The sequence below is a fragment of the Rattus norvegicus genome, chromosome 2 (genome assembly GCF_021556685.1).
Source record: "Rattus norvegicus strain SHRSP/BbbUtx chromosome 2, alternate assembly SHRSP_T2T, whole genome shotgun sequence".
NCBI lineage: Eukaryota > Metazoa > Chordata > Mammalia > Rodentia > Muridae > Rattus > Rattus norvegicus.
Window position 1 is genome coordinate 111,707,848 of NC_141535.1, and position 17,985 is coordinate 111,725,832.

A 17,985-nucleotide genomic window follows, 5' to 3' on the forward strand; every position below is an offset into this window, starting at 1 on the left:
CATAAGATCTTGCTATAAGTATTTTCTTAAATTAGTGATTGATAGGGGAGGGCCCAGCCCTGTGAGTGGTACCAACCTTGGCCTGGTGGTCCTGAGTTCTGTGAGAAAGTAGGCTGAGCAAGCCAGTAAGCAGCACCCCCCGCACCCCTCCCCTCCATGGCTGCATCAGCTTCTGTCTCCAGGTTCTCATCCTGCGTGGGCTTCTGCCCTGTCCTGCCCTCCTCTGAGGACGGACTACAATGTGGAAACCTAAGCCAAATGAACCCTTTCCTTGTCAAGTCCCTCTGAAACTTCTCCACACTTCAGGCTCTCTGACAGCCTTGAATGAGGTGGGAAACACTACCGCTTTACCACACAAAGCCAAAGATGAACTCTGATGGACACCTGCCCAGTGAGCACTCAACCCCACCCCAGTCCCCATAGGTGCAGTTGCAAGGAACAACCACATGGCCTCAGACAACAGTACTTTCCCTGGACATTCTAGCTGGGTGCTAGCATCAAGGAATCCAGGATTTCAGATTTCCCTTGTGGGGTGTGTGTGTGTGTGAGAGAGGAGGGGGGGGGGAATATATGACTATTATCAGGGCCTATGTGAATTTCCTTACCACTGTGACAGAATCCTTGATGAAGGAAACTAAGGGGGAGAACCTATTTTGACTAACAGTTTCAAGGTGTCTTAGTCCACTGAATGGTAATGGTATGGTCTGGTGGAGTTTGTGGTAGAGGATCATAAGGAAGCTCCTCATATCTTGGTACACCAGGAAGCAGAGAGAGCTAGACCAGACCCATGGGTAGGTACAGCCTTCGAAGGTTCCCCACCTGTGTCAGTCAGCCGGGCCCTACAGCTTGGCTCCATAGCCTTTGGCTACATTCTGAATGGGAGATGTAGTGTTCAGAACAATGGAGGCCATGCCAGATTCAAGCCAGAGGAAGCTTTCCTTGTGGGTTTTGTGGAAGTCACTCTGCCTGGTGGCACTGAACTTATATTACTCCTAGGATAGCTACTATGTGACCAGAAGAGCCACAGGCAAACTCCTTTGTGACAAGCAGCAGTCTGAAAGGTCATCAACTCCAGAGCCAAGTAAGAGTCAGTGAAGCCAGCTCAATCCTTCAATGAACTTGGCTGCCACAAACCACTCCCACCCCCCAGGATTCAGGAGCTGCTCTGTGAGTCTGGATACACCCCGGGTGGTTTGTGCAATGTAACTGTGGGGACAGCACAGCCTGTGGCCTGTTAACAGGGCTCATGTCACTAGCTGCTAGTCTTTCTGTTCTCTTGCCTTAGCACTAAGCATCTGGGTTTCTGAGGCTCGTAGTCCATTCTTAGTCTCAGAGCTGTACAGGCCCTTCAGTCACTGGGAACCCAGATGTGAACTTCCTTTCTTAGCCAGCTCAGTCACATGTGAGGGAGATTCTTGGGAAATTAAATCATCTCAACTGACAGAACTGTTTTTCTGGTTCTTCCATATTTTGCCTACATGTCCCAGACAGAAGCCACGCTAACAGCCTAGCAGCATTTGAACATCTATCTGTGTATGGCCTGACAGCAGGAATCCTGTTTAAACTCCCATAAAAAGGTCTATTCGCACACAGTCCTCAGGACTGGCTTTCCTCCTTGGATCTCAACATCAGCAAGGGACTTACATTAACATGGAGGGGTCAATACACTGAATTTCTGTTGCTAAGTCACCTTCTCCAATCATAATGTACCAGTGCTGTGACATAACAAATGTTATCTCTCCAGTGCAGACAGTGAGGCTCAGGAGTACAACTGATCCTGAGGTACCAAGACCCACAGTCAAACAACACAGAGTATAACACACGCCAATCCATATTAGTGCCTTTACATATTAGTGTTTACACTGGTAAACACAGCCTCAGCAGTCTTAGGAGATCATCAATCATCAATGGCTCTGGTAAACACACACACACACACACACACACACACACACACACACACACAATATCTAAGAATAGAATCTAAGTTTCTTACAATGTTTCCTTTGTGAAACTTTTTTCTAAAAAAGAAAAGGTTCTAATTTAAACACAAAATACAGTTTTTTTTTAAAGGTTTTTAAAGGAAAGGCCAGTTATCCATCCATTTAGAAACCATTAGACCGAGAAGGAGTGTACCAGTTGAATCCAAAGGTTCCCACTGCTTTGCTCCCTATCCTAGCGACCTTTCCAGCCTCAGTCTCTAGTCAGTTAGTCAGTATGAGTTTAAACTCATGGGGTAATCATGTTAGCTACTAGTAGATAAATAGAGTAAGTCAATCTGCCCTGGACTAATTCTAGAGAACTCTCTCCTACCTCTACTGCAGGATGCTGGGAGCTCCTTAAGCAGGAAGCAACACTAAGGAACCCAAGGTGGGTGGGCACAGACCTCACAACTTTGCCAGGGCAGTGATAGGAACAGCAATCCTAGCATTCCCTCCCTGCAGGAAGGATGCTTGTGCTGAGAAAACCAGAACTAAACATAGCTTTGCTGCTGTTTAATAAAAATGCTAAGGAGTCTGTGGAGACGGATCTTTTGCCTTCAAGCTCCTGACAGGAATACTGAGGTGGGGTGGGGGGTTGTCTGGCTAGACATCTGTCTGTCAAACTCCAGAGCTCATGTGAGCCACAGTGGCAGAGATCTCTGTTTTGTCAGAAAAGCCACACCACTGCAAGTACTGAAAGCCAACCTGTGTCACGTGAAAAACTGAGCCGAGAAGGTAAGGACTCCAGAAGGTTCTATTCTTGGATTCTGTACTCCCATTGCATGGGTGGTTATTCCACATTGGTTTAAAAGCTAAGGAGCTATCAAGTTAGTTACTAGGGCATAAAAGCAACTCCCTCTCTTATTGAAGGCCCATGAGCAACGTCCAAGTAAGCTGTCTGCACTGACAAGGTGATAGCCACAGGCTTGAAGGAGAGCTGCAGTCAGCAGTTCTGTTCTGCTTCTCTTCCTCACTGCAGCCCTGCCCCCTTCCCCAGCACTGTGGATACAGCAGAGACAAAAGCCTGGCTTTCTTTCAAAAAGACACTTCAAGGCTGGACTTCAGGTCTTTCTGGACTTTCAGAATGTCTCACTCCTCGCCCTACTGGATGGAGATGAGGAACTGTGCCTCCTACAGTAGCAACCGATAGAGCCTGGAGCTCCGGAGGACACAGGGAACATGGTTACAACCCCCGTCAAAGTGATGACCCTCAGCCAAGGGGCAAGACGGGAGGGAGCTCGTCCTCTCATCAACCTTCTTTGAGACTCATCCATCTTTAAAAAGTGTTATTACATTTGAGTGTGCATGCATACAAGGTGTGCATGGGGAAGTCAGAGACATTCTGAAGGAGTCAGTTCTCTCTTTCCATCATGTGAGACCCAGGGACTGAGTTTATGCTGTCACACATGGCAGAAAAGACCTTTCCTCCCCAGCACTGTACTGTACCATACTATACCTTCCCCTTCCTTCCTTCCCTTCCTTCCTTCCTCTTCCTTCCTTCCTTCCTTCCTTCCTTTTCTTACATTTTTCATCCATTTTATTCTTGGGTAGTAATCTATTCCTCCACATACCCCACAATCTTCCAGGACCAGGTTTATTTCTGAGGCCCCAGGACAGCCACAGGTTCTGGGAGAGAGGCTGAGGCACTGTGGAGGTATGGTGCCAGGGAGGGTTAAGAAGGCAGAGGCAGTGGCTGCCACATCATCAACTCTCCCAGTCTCGGGCCCCACCATGTTGTAGTAGGGGCGGAGCCTGGAAACAGGCCCTGCACCAGGTGCTGGCTCTCGAAGCTGAAGGAGGAGGTCGCAGAGCAGCAGCTGGGCTCCCGTGTTCTCACTTCCTGCAGGCCAAATGCTGTTTTCCTTCTGTGAACACCTGCCTGCTTTCCTTGTAGCCAGGGCTTGGGTAACATGGGAATACTGACTCAAGAGAGCTGCCCCAAGGAACTGCTGACTCTTCAGTCATTTAGAAATAATACTATTAAATTATTTTGCTAGAAATTTCACTTATAAAACAATAAACTCAGCAAGAACAAACTAGTTCCCATTGCTGGTGGGCTCACTACCATGAACTCTATGGAACCATTTTTTTTTTTAACCTTCTCATGTGGATTGGAAGAAAGGAAGTAGGGTTTAAAGCAAGGAAGTAACTGGATGGAAAAACAGAAAGGGCACAGGGTCAGCTTTGCTCATTTGCATATTGTTTGCATATGTTCAAAAGAGGAGAAGCACCATGAGCCTGCCTGTCCAGTCACCACGGAGGAGGGTGCGATCTTCCTTTTCATTCTGACTTCATAGGACAGTATGCCATGTGGCGGCAGCAAGGGGTATGCGCCAAGAGCACTTAAATCATAAGTGAATATATCAAATTATACTGAGAACAATCCCCGAATACTCTCTGATCAGAAAAGGTGACCAAAGGTCACTTACTCTGTGACAGCTTGGCTGCTTGTAAGCTGCTGCCACTGCACAGATGGGATAACTGAGGACCAAGGTAAGCTGCACACAGTATAAAGCTGGGACAGGGACTCCATCTAATCTTGGCGCGCCTTAAGATCCTACTGCCAGGGGTTCCACAGCCTTTCAAGGTGGTTGTTAAGCCGAGGACACAAGAAGAACCCTTTGTTGGCCTGCAGGCAAAAGGCAGCCTCATCTGCAGCAGCAGTCAGAAGAGTCAGGCCCAGCAGGAGCCTAAAGCTAAGAGGAAAGATGAAGCAGCACAAAGAAGGCTATGATTAAGGAGAGAGAAGACAGAAGGGGACCCTGCAGCAGAAAGCACTGGGCCCCAGGCTAACCACTGAGTATTTTTGTTGACTAGTCCAGGGTGGGTAGCACAGCAGAACATACTCCAAAATCTGTCCCGCAGGAAGGGGTGGTCTGCCCTGCTCTGCAGGTGCCTACAGGGGGCCTGCCTAGGAGACTTCCCACCCAAGCACTCAGCTTCTCTGAGCTTTCTGACAGACCTAAGAAGACAAGCGACAAAACGCACAAGACAAAGGCCTCTCGTGGGGGTAAGGAGGTGGCTTGGCTGCTAACGTGCTTACAACATAACAGTGAAGACCTGGGTGTGATCAGCAGATCTCACATTAAACCTGGTGCAGCGCACGTGCTTGTGATGCCAGCACTGCGGTGGGCGGCAGACAGGTGGGTCCCTGAGCTCTGACAGCCAGCCTGCTTAGACTAATTGGCAAGCCCAAGACAGTGAGATGTCCCGTCTCTAAAAGCAGGTTAATTGTTCCCAAGGAACAGTACAAAGTTGGTGTCCAGTGTCTATTGGCACACAAGTGCACATACACATGAACATGTCTGCATATATGCACACACACATATGCACACATTAGACACATATACACAGATGCAGACACATGCAGGTACAAGCCCTCTGAGATTTTAAATGACTTTCATTAAACTTCTATTCTTCCTCACAGAGGAGGGAGGATGGAGAGGAAGGAGGGAGGAGTGGGGCTGTTCCTGAATGGTCATGGGTCAGCCAATGGCTATACCGTGGTTCCATTGTCCAATAAATCCACTTTATAATGGAAATTTCTGGGAAGCCAGAGATTTCATCTCACTGCACCTATGGGCTATTTACATGGATTCTGATGCCACCATGGCAGCAGTCTTTTGTTACTCAAAGCCGTTAAGATGAAACCCGGATGGAAATACACTCTGCAGAAAGCAACGAAGGGCCCTTCTATCACTTTACGATTCCCTTGTCACCTATCCCGTGTCACCCATGTGACACGCTCCATTTTAACAGCTGTCCATACCTGATAAGTCATGTCTTTGCTTATGCAAACATTCTGAATTTTTAATCTCTTCAAATGTACATCACAGAGATTAATTAAAAATTTCCCAATTTTTCACATTTTGTGTTTTTTCAGTCCTTAGCCCCTTGTACCCAACCACAAAAAGGGAGAGTAAAGCAATGACTGCATCAACACACAGAGAGCAGCAGGGACAGAGGGCTCGTGTGTGTGTGTGTGTGTGTCTGTGCATGCGTGTGTGTGTTGTGTATGTCTGTGTGTGTGTTGTGTGTGTCTGTGTGTGTGAGTCTGTGTGTGTGTTGTGTGTGTCTGTGTGTGTGTGAGTCTGTGTGTGTGTCTGTGTGTGTGTGTCTGTGTGTGCGTTCATGTGTGCGTGCACGTGTTTATGTGTGTGTCTGTGTGTCCATATGTGTGTGCTTGAGTGTGTGTGTTTGTGTGTGTGTGTGTACACAGAGCCCTTGGCTGGCGAGCAGCTTGACGGCAGGCTCACTCCATCATGGGCAGTGTCCCCGTCACAGGATGGTCTGACCTACAGGGACTGCTGCCTGGCATGAGGGAGACTATGTGCTGTTCCACTCCGACAGCACAGAGCAGGCCGCCATGGACCACTGCAAAAAAGCAGAGCAAAGCGTGCTTCCCAACCCCAGGCTCTGCCTTACCAAACCCACCTAACGCAGTGGAGAAACAGCCCAGCTGCTGGGACAATTAACACCTGGGGAGGCAGTGTGGTGTGGACTAGAGAGGACCTGTCTGTTCTGTGTAGTACTGCTTGCATGTACGCAGGTCAATTTATTTCAACACACAACTCACTATACAACTGCAGTGCAACTGCTTCTCCATAGTCAACAGCTGCAGAGTTAAATGTGTGCACTGCTGTTGCACTTCTTTGAAATGGCGTTTTACATGGACAAGTGTGGAAAGAGGCTTACCTCATCCCATTCTAAAAGGTAGCTGGTGATTTTTGAACCATTGTCAATTGGAGCCTAAAAAAGAAAATAATGAAATGAGATTGGAGAAAGCTGCTTAGAGACAAGCTAGCAACTTAGACAGCGGCTGTCCCCTCTGAGGGGGACCAGCAGCTGCCGCAGGGCCTTGGGAGACACAATTATCTAAATTAGCTTTATGCAAGTTAGCTTTAAGAAAGGTCTCCCCACTGGCAGGCCCCCCTGGACAGTAAAAGACACCCACTTCCACCTCTACCCACACTCCTGTCCTGGGCGTCCTGCTTCCTCGGGGGTAAAACTTAGACAGGTCACTTTCAGTTCAGGTACAGCAGGAGATAAAAGGTCCAAAAGGGCCTCTATACAGCTGCTGCTAGGGGGTGGGGGCAGGTACAATCACGCCGGAGCCTTCCCCTCACAGCTTTGGGGGTTGGTTTTGTTCTACTTTTCCCTTCAAGTACTTAGGATTTGAAAGTCAGCTGTGGCATTATGTACCCCACCCCCACCGCCCCACCCTGCACCACGTACCAAAAAGTGAATTTAAAAAATAAAAAAGGAAAAAAATTACATCCTCTGGGTAGACTGCCGGAGGGGACTGCCATTTACATGTTAGCAAAAGGAGGCGTCATCACTTCCTGTGCTCATGAAAGAAAGCTGATGCCAAGGCCACTGAGCAGACAGAGTTCAACCACACAACTAGGAACTTTCTGGAAAAGAGCACTTTGCAGACCCTGAGCTATTAGGAGGGTTCCTGGGGGTTCCTGGTAGCAATTCTAGACAGACAGAGGAAATAAGAGGCAAGCAGTGAGAGCCTGTCTTATCTTAAAACATGTTTGGGTTTGGTTCTCAGAGAGAGAGAGAGAGAGAAGAGGTGAGCGAACTGCAGGGCAGCCTTGTAGACAGACAGAAACCCAGATTCTCACTGTTGCAAGTGAACCCCAGCTTAACTGCCTGCTTGCCAATGCTCTGCTGTTGGCTGTTTAACATCAACATGGACTTTCTTGTTCCAAGAATGAAGACACTGGATGGATAACTGGGATTTAAATATAAATCACCCATTACACCACCCAGGTTTCTAAGAAGCACTCAGCAAATACCTATGACTATCACAGTCACACATCATTAAGGCTCTGTAAATGCCACAGGTCCCTGTCTCTCTCCTGCTAGGCCACCTTGCAGACTGCTGTGAGTCCAGAAGTTGTGAGTTTTGGTGGGTCTGGCTGGAGGACTTTTAAGTAACTGGCAAAGCTTTCAGGGGAATCCAATTCTATGAAAAGAGCTACATGAATCCACAGTTCAAGAACGCCTGTCCTTCCTTAGTCAGCCTGGTAACTGGGGATATCACAATCCCCAGGGTGGGATCTTCTCCCAAGTCACTGATGACTCAAAGGACACCAGAAGTTCTTTGGCTCTCAGTTTTCTGTGGCATCCAGAACAGGCAGCAGCCAGAGATGGTCTCTGGTACACATGCCTTTACCCAGTCCCTGGGAGCACACTTAAACAGAAGCTGAGATGAATCCAGGACCTTATGTTTTCAGACAACTGAATGGTTCAAGAGGGTATCTCTGTTCCCAAGTGACCTCTCTGGAAGCTGCTGGTCCCCCTGAGACCCGAATGCCACCCAAGCAGAGAGCACAGACATATCAGTGATTCCCAACTTTAAGTTTGTAAGACCCCGGGGTCCCTCTGGTAATCTTCAGATTTCTTGTATTTTATCAAAAGCAATAGATTTTAGTTCTTTCCTTTGAAGAAGATTGATTTATATTAGCTTAGGTGAACTTATTTTTAAATGAATATATATTTGCCAAAGAATTAACCAATGATGATGACCAGTTGGGTGCTAAAACTCTGAAAAGGTGGGAGATCACTGACCTGAATTATCCCTGGAAGCCAGGAAGGAAAATGAAAAGGTCAGATTCTAAGCCAGTTCAGTTTTTCCTTTGTCCCAGTAACACAGTCAATGTCAGCCACTGACCCTGAGCACATGGCTACACACAGCGGGGTGCAGAGAAGCCTGACTACATTTCTCCTGTCACTCCTGCTCTCTCCCAAGCCCCTCACCCCTCCGCACTCTGGAACATAAGCTTCTGTCACCTCCAACTATCTGACGTTTTCTAACTACATTCTCAGATATCAAGACATAGACATAAGGATTGGAAAGGGTGAAAATGATCTATTTTCTTGAGAACAGGAACTGGTGAACAACAGGTTAAAGGCACACTTTAAAGGCGCCCACCCCAGGACTGTGCACTAGGTGATGGTTATTTTTAGACAGTATACTGAATTTTATGAAAATCACTACACAGAGTTCAGGTTATTAAAAATAGGAATCCTGATTGAGCTAATGACTAATTAGTGAAAATTAATGAAGTCTTAATAGAGTATAGGACACAATATATTCTGGGAAGCTTTTATTAAGTATTTCAGCTTTACTTAGGATGAAGGCAAAAGAACTCAAACCTACTTTATCTCCAAACCTTCAAACTACATGCTGCAGTTTACAAATGATTGAAAAATGAACTCAAGTAGTAGAAAGTGATGAAACTGAGGTATTTTAAGTATTTCTATCACTTAGGATAGATTGGGAGATTTACCAAGTTCCCGAGAAGGTGCCCACACCGGATCTAGCTGATCCTTCCTTCTACCTCCTCTGCTTGATTTGTATGGGATTGGCAGTTTCTGATGCATCAGAACTGGGTTCACACAGTGATTACACAGGAAACCAAGCCCCATTGCAAAACGGAATATTTGAAACGGCCCCTGCCTGCCTTGAACATTATTCTTGGCTCTTTGAGCTACCTACCTTCCACTGCAAGGTTAGTGAACTTTTGCTCCTGTGTGCCAGCTTGGGAGGGAAGGGACATTCTGGTGCGCAGCTGTGGGTGGTGAAGCTGACTGGCTCGGAGCAGGATCCCTTGACAGAATTGTACATGGCGTATACCCTACAAAGGAAACAGACAGGGTGAGCAAGAATAACTGGAACCGGCGAACAAGCTTCTCATCTTTGCCTCATCCGTGGGCTTCACAGCTGAGCCAAGCTGCTTACCCAAGAGCACACTGTGGCCTTGCCCTGAACTAGCCCTGGGCAACAATTCCAGGGCCAACCATCTCATTAGGTATCTGTTCAGTGAGTCCTCACTCTGCCCCACTGCAATGGAGGGAACTCTCCTGACTGGAGAAGAACATTCCACATAAGAAAGTGACCTCCACTCCCAGATATGAACTCCATATATACCTTCTAAAAACCAACAGGCTTGACTTGACTATCTAGGAAAAGGTAAGAAGTACACTAGCTAGGAGAGACCAGAGCTCGCAGGTTGCAGAGAGCGTATAGAACAACGAGGTAGGTGACACCTCAGAACTGCTCAGGCACGGTGTATACTGAGCTAAAAATATGGATGCTTTACTCCCGAAACCTGCCGGCTGCTGCCGAATAATTCTCCCTCCAATTCAACAAAGTCAGGGTTCCCACACAGCTCACTCACATGCACATTTAATGGCAGACACAGCACCCAGATTAATGACTTTCTCTCTGCACTCTGAGGCACTTGGCTCAGCGTTCAGCATGTGCCTGACTTTAGGGTATGCAAGTCAAAAAATGGTGAGCCCCAATGTTGACCCTATCCTCGAAGGCAACAGGAGAATGCATCATGTATCTGTGTCATCTGCCTTATGGGAGGACATCACAGGATGAGGCAGACAAATGATACTGACTGTGAAGATGCCCCCTCCCCAACCCGGCGGAGCAAAGGCTCCCCTGCGCACACAGGATGAGGAGGACTGGGAAGAGGCAAACCTGCATGGCAGTGATCCGGCCGGCCTTACGGGCTGTCGCTAGGCGGGGATGCATGCCACTGTGGAAGGGGACCTGGGGTCTTTAATATCAGAACCACTGACACAGTGCAGGATCAGACCAAGATCTTCACAGGGAGACAGTGAGAGGGCGGCGGTGCGCGTTTCTGGGGGTTGCAGCACCTGAGCATGGTAGTGCTGGCCTCTGATTCCACCATGAAGGAAGCAGGACAGCTCTGAGTCTACGGGTGCCGCGGCTACTGTCCTAGTGACGTTCCTTGTCAACTCAGCACAGGCTCCAGTCACTGGAGAAGACGGAGCCTCCTAGAGAAACCCTGCCATCAGACTGGCCTGCACACAAGCCCGTGGAGTATTTGCGGGACTGGTGATCAATGTGGGAGGATCCTATTATTGACAAAAGCTCACTATGGGCAGTGCCATTGCTGTGCAGGGGGTCCCTGCGAGGTGTAAGAAAACAGGCTGCGCAAGCCAGGAGGTGCAAACCATAAGCAGCCTTCCTCCATGGCCTCTGCTCCTTCCGACCTCCAGGTCGCTGTCTTGGGTTCCTGCACTGACTTCCCTCAGTGATGAGAGTGTCCTGAGAGTGTGAGCTTCAAGCAGGTATGGCGGTGCACCCCTTTAATCCCAGAGGTAGAGGTAGACAGATATTTTTAGTTCAAAGTCAAATCCTAGGTCAGCTGGGACTACACAGAGAAAAGAAGCCCTGCCTCTACTGTCCCTGTCCCACACAAGAGCTGTCAACTGAAACAAACTCTTTTATTCCAAGTTGGTTTGGGTAATGATGCTTCACCACATCAACAGAAACCCTAACTAAGAACTATAAAACAAGCTCTAGGGCAGCCTGTGCTGATATACAAACGAAAATAAATAAAAAGGACCATGCCGCTATCTATGCATCCACGTGAGATCTGATTAGATGTCATTGCCCTGCTCCTAGAAATCTGGAGGACAGGGGAGCATATTAAACAATCCAAGGAGGTTCAGTCAGCTAAACTGGCAAATGTGGAATGCTACAGGACAGAAAAATGACCCCAATAAAACCACGAAGTGCTAAAGGAAAATCCGTGGAACCAAGGGCATTTAAGAAACATTAACCAAATAGCATTCTCAGACTACACTTGAATTTTATAACAACAAACCGAAGGGAAAAACAACCTTCATTTTTCAGACAACCAAGGAAAAGAGCAGTGTCCGAGTTTTGAAGACATTAAGAACTACTATTGTGTTTTAAGTGGCATGTAGCAATGGTAAGGTTCTTTGAAAGTGAAATATGTATCATTTAAGTTTGACTTCTGGATCTTTGACAGGACAGAGTTTGATGGAGAAAGAACTCGAGGGCAGGCATAAGTGTCTGAGGTGGTTATACGGGCCACATGCAGTCAGTCATTTTGCTCACCTTGAATTGTGGAGACTTAAGAGTTTAGTGGGTGTGCTACTTGGTGGTAGAGCGCATACTCTGCATACGTGAGGCCTGGGTAGTACAGCATATACTCTGCATACGTGAGGCCCTGGTAGTAGAGCGTATACTCTGCATACGTGAGGCCTTGGATTTAATTCCCTGAAAACCCCTCTCCAGCAAGTTGGTCAGCAAGGAAAACTATGTTAATTTTAAAACATACTATAAATGCTATGGACATTTTGATACATTATCCAATACATCAGGATTAGTTATTCATCAAAATCACTCAGTAAACGATTAGTAACTGATTGTAATTATAACAGCAGCAAGCACATTCCTACTCATGATGTGTATAAAAATGTGAAATCCTTGAAAATTATTTATATTTTAAATATTGCAGGGACCAGTGGTTAAAGGCACTGGCTGCTAAGCCCGAATTTGATCTGTGGAACTCACATGGTAGAAAGAGAGAATTCACTCCCGCAAGTTGTCCTCTGGTCTCCACACGCAATCTTTCCCAAACAAATAAATAATCCAAAGGTCTCCACACGAGGGTAATGGATTTCCCATAATATCCTCTAAGAGGAGGATCTATCATCTATAGCAGAAAACTAATTTCTTTTTGGGTTAAATATACCAGTTGGGTTTTCTTTTGCCCTATACCCTCAAACCAGAACATTTTCTTGCAAAATGAATTGTAAGTTGGGGTTCCCTATACCCTCAAACCAGAACATTTTCTTGCAAAATGAATTGTAAGTTGGGGTTCCACATGATTTCCATGTCAATGCCAGCCAAATGTAGGAGGCAGGCGCTCCAAGAATTCATCAATGGGCTTGCAGCCCACACGTCTGGGACATCCCAGGGGCCACCGTCTCCGGTAAGCAAGAGCTATTTCATAACTGTGCTCTGGGCTGGTCAACTAGGCTTTTGGAAATGGCTCAAAATAACAGTTTTCTGGGAAATATCATTCCATGATGTCACTTCTGGGTAGCTTCTTGGACAAACTGTTCATGGTGGTGACTGGAAAAGTGCCACTAAGTTGGTCATGAGCTTGCTGTGCACCCCATCACTTCAATACCCCACAGGCTGACAGAAAGTGTTCTTCTGTTTCTTAAGCAAAGTTCCAATTTATTTTTAAAAAGGCTTTAATATACCTTGAAACACAGGAATAAAGGGTCAAGGGAGGTGATGGCAGCCACCCATGTCCTACATGGCTGTAGCACAGGCTTCTTACAAGTCACTGTCTAATGTGTAAGTTCTGGCTTCCCATAGTAGGAATCATCTTAATACCACTGTTGACTTCATAAAACTGTCAACTAAAGAAGGAAGACACTCTCTGAGAAATGCCTGGGGACATTTGCAGATATGAAAATCTATGTCTAGCTAAGCGCAAGTATTTGAAGAAGCATTTATTTATATGATTTACCTCTTTCCTTTAAAATAATTAGTGAATAGGTGAGGTGTGTACATGTGTGTCCAGCTACACATGTGTGTGAGCATGTATGCAGAGGCCAGGACAAGTTTGGGCATCTTTCTTTCAGAATCTACCTATTTTATCTTTGAGACAGAGTCTCTCATTGGCCTGGAGCTCAGCCATCAGGTTAGGCTGGCTGGCAGTGATACCTGGGGACCTGCTGTCAGGGCCTCAGCACCGGCTGTCAAGCATGTGGGGTGGTGGCTGTGAAGCATGTGGGGTGATGGCTGTCAATCATGTGGGGTGGTGGCTGTGAAGCATGTGGGGTGGTAGCTGTCAATCATGTGGGGTGGTAGCTGTGAAGCATGTGGGGTGGTAGCTGTCAATCATGTGGGGTGGTAGCTGTGAAGCATGTGGGGTGGTGGCTGTGAAGCATGTGGGGTGGTAGCTGTGAAGCATGTGGGGTGGTGGCTATCAATCATGTGGGGTAGTGGCTGTCAATCATGTGGGGTGGTGGCTGTCAACCATGTGGGGTGGTGGCTGTCAATCATGTGGGGTGGTGGCTGTCAAGCATGTGGGGTGGTGGCTGTCAATCATGTGGGGTGGTGGCTGTCAAGCAAGTGGGGTGGTGGCTGTCAATCATGTGGGGTAGTGGCTGTCAATCATGTGGGGTGGTGGCTGTCAAGCATGTGGGGTGGTGGCTGGCTTTGTAACATGGGTCCTGGGGATCCTGCTGATAACCTTTCTCACTAAACCATCTCTCTAGAAAAAATGAGGCTTTCTCCCTCGCATTTTAGCATGTAACTCAGTGCCTTTGTTTCCCCTTCACTTCAGCTTCCCTCAACGATAGAGCAGGTTTCACTTTAGTGGTTTTATACAACACATAACATTATTTCCCTAGTAGAATACTAATTATACTTTACTAATTATAAATTGATTCTTTTTAAAACATTCTATCAGTTAATTAAAAGTGATTATTTCAACAAAAATCTAAGAAAAGACCTAAATTTTACAAAGCAGTGCATACATTATATGTAAAGGTCTTTTTTCTTCAATCACACAACAACAACAACAACAACAACAACAACAACAACAACAACAACGTGGTGTATGTGTTTATAGAAAAAAGTAGAAACATTTTTAAAATCTTGAAATGACTGTGGGCAGAATTTTCCACATGGCTCGTGGTTCAGAGGTCAAGTGTCAATAAAAATAGCTACAGGCACACAATCAATAGCAGTGCCTGAAGATGCCCTGGTCTCAGGAAACTGCACTGATCTGAGGTAAGAGCAAAGAAGCCGGGAGCTGTTTCTGCCCAGGTGACCAAGCACCAGGCAGCTCATGCTAAGACTCCACAGAGGGGAGCTCGCTCCTTCTACAGACAGTTTTACATCGGTAGACTCATGGCCTACCACACAGCGGGGGAGGGAGCAGAAAGTGAGGTATCATGCAACCATATCAGACAATCTGTGCTCAGGATAAAACCTGAGCAGAAAAACCAAAGGAAACCTGAGGCCGAGGGCCACCGAGAGGCGATGGGAACAGGGAAGGTAATGGGCTGAGAGGAGCAAAGCCCAATGGTGGAAGAGGAAACTATCCAAACAAAGCCCAGTATTGTCCACAGAAGCTGCAGGAAACCTAGTAATTAGAACAAGGAACTCGGAAGCCTAACGTCAGTCAGTACACAATTAACAATGAAATATTCATGTGCTGAGACTTCTGTAGGTCTCAATCAAGATGTCTAATATTAAGAATGGGAAGGGGCCCCCTCACTGGTCGAGCGCTTGGCCGGCACTGCTTAAGCTAGGCATGGCGGCACACACCTGTAATGCCAGCACGTGGGAGGTGGGTGCTGGAAGAGGTCATCTCTAGCTTCAGAGACCTTTCTCCAAACCACGAGACAAATGAAATATCAACGGAAGTGGGAAATGCTGTTACGAGAAATATCCCTGTTGTCTTAGCTGTACGGGTAACATCTAAATCCTTAGTAAAAGGGGCATGGGCCTAGCTGCTCTTTTTGTGGCTGTGGGATGACACCCATCTTCACAGCAAATAGTATTTCCACACAGCCCACTGTGCTCTAACTGGTGACCACTGAATTTATGATTACCACTGACATCTCTGAAACTTTGAAGGTTCTCTGTATTATCACAGACAACAAGAGATCATGTGATGCTCTGGCCCAACTGATACCGCTAAGCAGAGTTCATGCGCCTCAGGGTAGTGCGGGCTGGGGAGACTGTTAGAGCCTCCGGGGCAGGACGACACCCAGAAGAATGTCTCCTAGGAATGTCAGGGAAGCTTCGCCCATGCAGACTGAGAACATGGCTGCCTAAAGAAGACATGAGGAAGGATGACGTCAGTAGGCATGCCAATGTGGAAGCAGAAAGCTCCACACATCAACCCTAGACAAAGACCTACAGGCACATAAAGGATGCTGAGCGACGGAGAAACAGTCTTCTCAGGAAAGAACTTTCCTTATGGTTATCCAAACAATCAGCTCTGAAAACACACACACACCCATGCATACATGAATACACACATATACATATATACACATACATAACACACACATACACACACATACATACAAGTAGCATTACATGGACTAAGCAGGTTTTATGTGTATGTAAGTATACACATGTTTGAGATACACACACGTATATAAGGGAGCCATATGGGAGGGGTTGGAAGGTAGAAAGGGAAGGGAGACATGATATGATTACAATTTAAAAAAATAAACTATTATAAGAAGATTTAGAGACCAAATATTCTCCAAGATTCCTTTGTGTTGAGAGAAAGGAGAGACAGGAGGGTAAGGAAAAGGGCAGATTCGTCACGACATTCAAGTTTCTTAAGAACATTGTAAGACATCAAGGAACAGGAAATTAGCGAACTAGCCCTTTAATAGAGCACTGACAGTAACATTAGAACACGGAGCAATGGAAATGTGTGCGGGCCAAGAAACCGACTGCATTTCCATGGCTGCTTTGTGGCTAACATTTTCAGTTTGTTCAAGTGACCATGAGAGAATGGTCAGCTTCTGTTGTCATCTGAGCTTTACAAATTATATGTACTTGTGTGATGTTTGAAGGGTTTGCGTGGAAGCTCAAGGTCCTGCTTTAAACAGCAGCAGCTCTTGCCCGTAGAGTTCATCTACACCGTACAAATACCAGGCACATGTTCACTGTGATGATACAATCACCCAAGTTTAGAGCACATGTACCTCTGATGAGCACACTGCACCCCAACTCATGGTCTCCTCCTTTCCCTATTTGAAATCAGTTCTCAGAATTGCCAGGCTGGGTGCCAACTCCCCACATAGCCCAGGATGACCTTGGTCTCCTGTGTCTCCTCCGCCTATACTTCTCAAGTGCTGGGGATTGCAGGTGTAATACCATGCTTCCCCCCTCTCTCCATGTGTAACACCATGCTTCCCCCTCTCTCCATGTGTAACATCTGCTCCCCCATCTCCATGTGTAACACCTGCTTCCCCCTCTCTCCATGTGTAACATCTGCTCCCCCTCTCTCCATGTGTAACACCATGCTTCCCCCCTCTCTCCATGTGTAACATCTGCTCCCCCTCTCTCCATGTGTAACACCATGCTTCCCCCCTCTCTCCATGTGTAACACCTGCTCCCCCATCTCCATGTGTAACACCTGCTCCCCTCTCTCTCCATGTGTAACACCTGCTCCCCCCATCTCCATGTGTAACACCTGCTCCCCTCTCTCTCCATGTGTAACACCTGCTCCCCCCATCTCCATGTGTAACACCTGCTTCCCCCTCTCTCCATGTGTAACATCTGCTCCCCCTCTCTCCATGTGTAACACCATGCTTCCCCCCTCTCTCCATGTGTAACATCTGCTCCCCCTCTCTCCATGTGTAACACCATGCTTCCCCCTCTCTCCATGTGTAACATCTGCTCCCCCATCTCCATGTGTAACACCTGCTTCCCCCTCTCTCCATGTGTAACATCTGCTCCCCCTCTCTCCATGTGTAACACCATGCTTCCCCCCTCTCTCCATGTGTAACATCTGCTCCCCCTCTCTCCATGTGTAACACCATGCTTCCCCCCTCTCTCCATGTGTAACACCTGCTCCCCCATCTCCATGTGTAACACCTGCTCCCCTCTCTCTCCATGTGTAACACCTGCTCCCCCCATCTCCATGTGTAACACCTGCTCCCCTCTCTCTCCATGTGTAACACCTGCTCCCCCCATCTCCATGTGTAACACCTGCTTCCCCCTCTCTCCATGTGTAACACCTGCTCCCCCCATCTCCATGTGTAACACCTGCTCCCCTCTCTCTCCATGTGTAACACCTGCTCCCCCCATCTCCATGTGTAACACCTGCTCCCCTCTCTCTCCATGTGTAACACCTGCTCCCCCCATCTCCATGTGTAACACCTGCTCCCCTCTCTCTCCATGTGTAACACCTGCTCCCCCATCTCCATGTGTAACACCTGCTCCCCTCTCTCTCCATGTGTAACACCTGCTCCCCCCAACTCCATGTGTAACACCTGCTCCCCTCTCTCTCCATGTGTAACACCTGCTCCCCCCATCTCCATGTGTAACACCTGCTCCCCCTCTCTCCATGAGTAACACCTGCTCCTCACTCTCTCCATGTGTAACACCTGCTCCCCCCTCTCTCCATGTGTAACACCCTGCTCCCCC

The 17,985-nt window shown here is 47.3% G+C and overlaps 1 protein-coding gene across 5 annotated transcripts in view; it reads right to left on the minus strand.

Moving 5' to 3' along the window:
* Positions 1–17,985, minus strand: part of Fndc3b (fibronectin type III domain containing 3B) — a 298,000-nt gene that overhangs the window by 60,571 nt on the left and 219,444 nt on the right. For all 5 annotated transcript variants that reach the window (XM_087618967.1, XM_087618981.1, XM_087618979.1 and 2 more), the window contains 2 exon segments: positions 9,490–9,628; positions 6,675–6,728 (listed from right to left, as the gene is read on the minus strand). In XM_087618967.1, coding sequence (XP_087475093.1) covers positions 6,675–6,728; positions 9,490–9,628 — 193 coding nt within the window.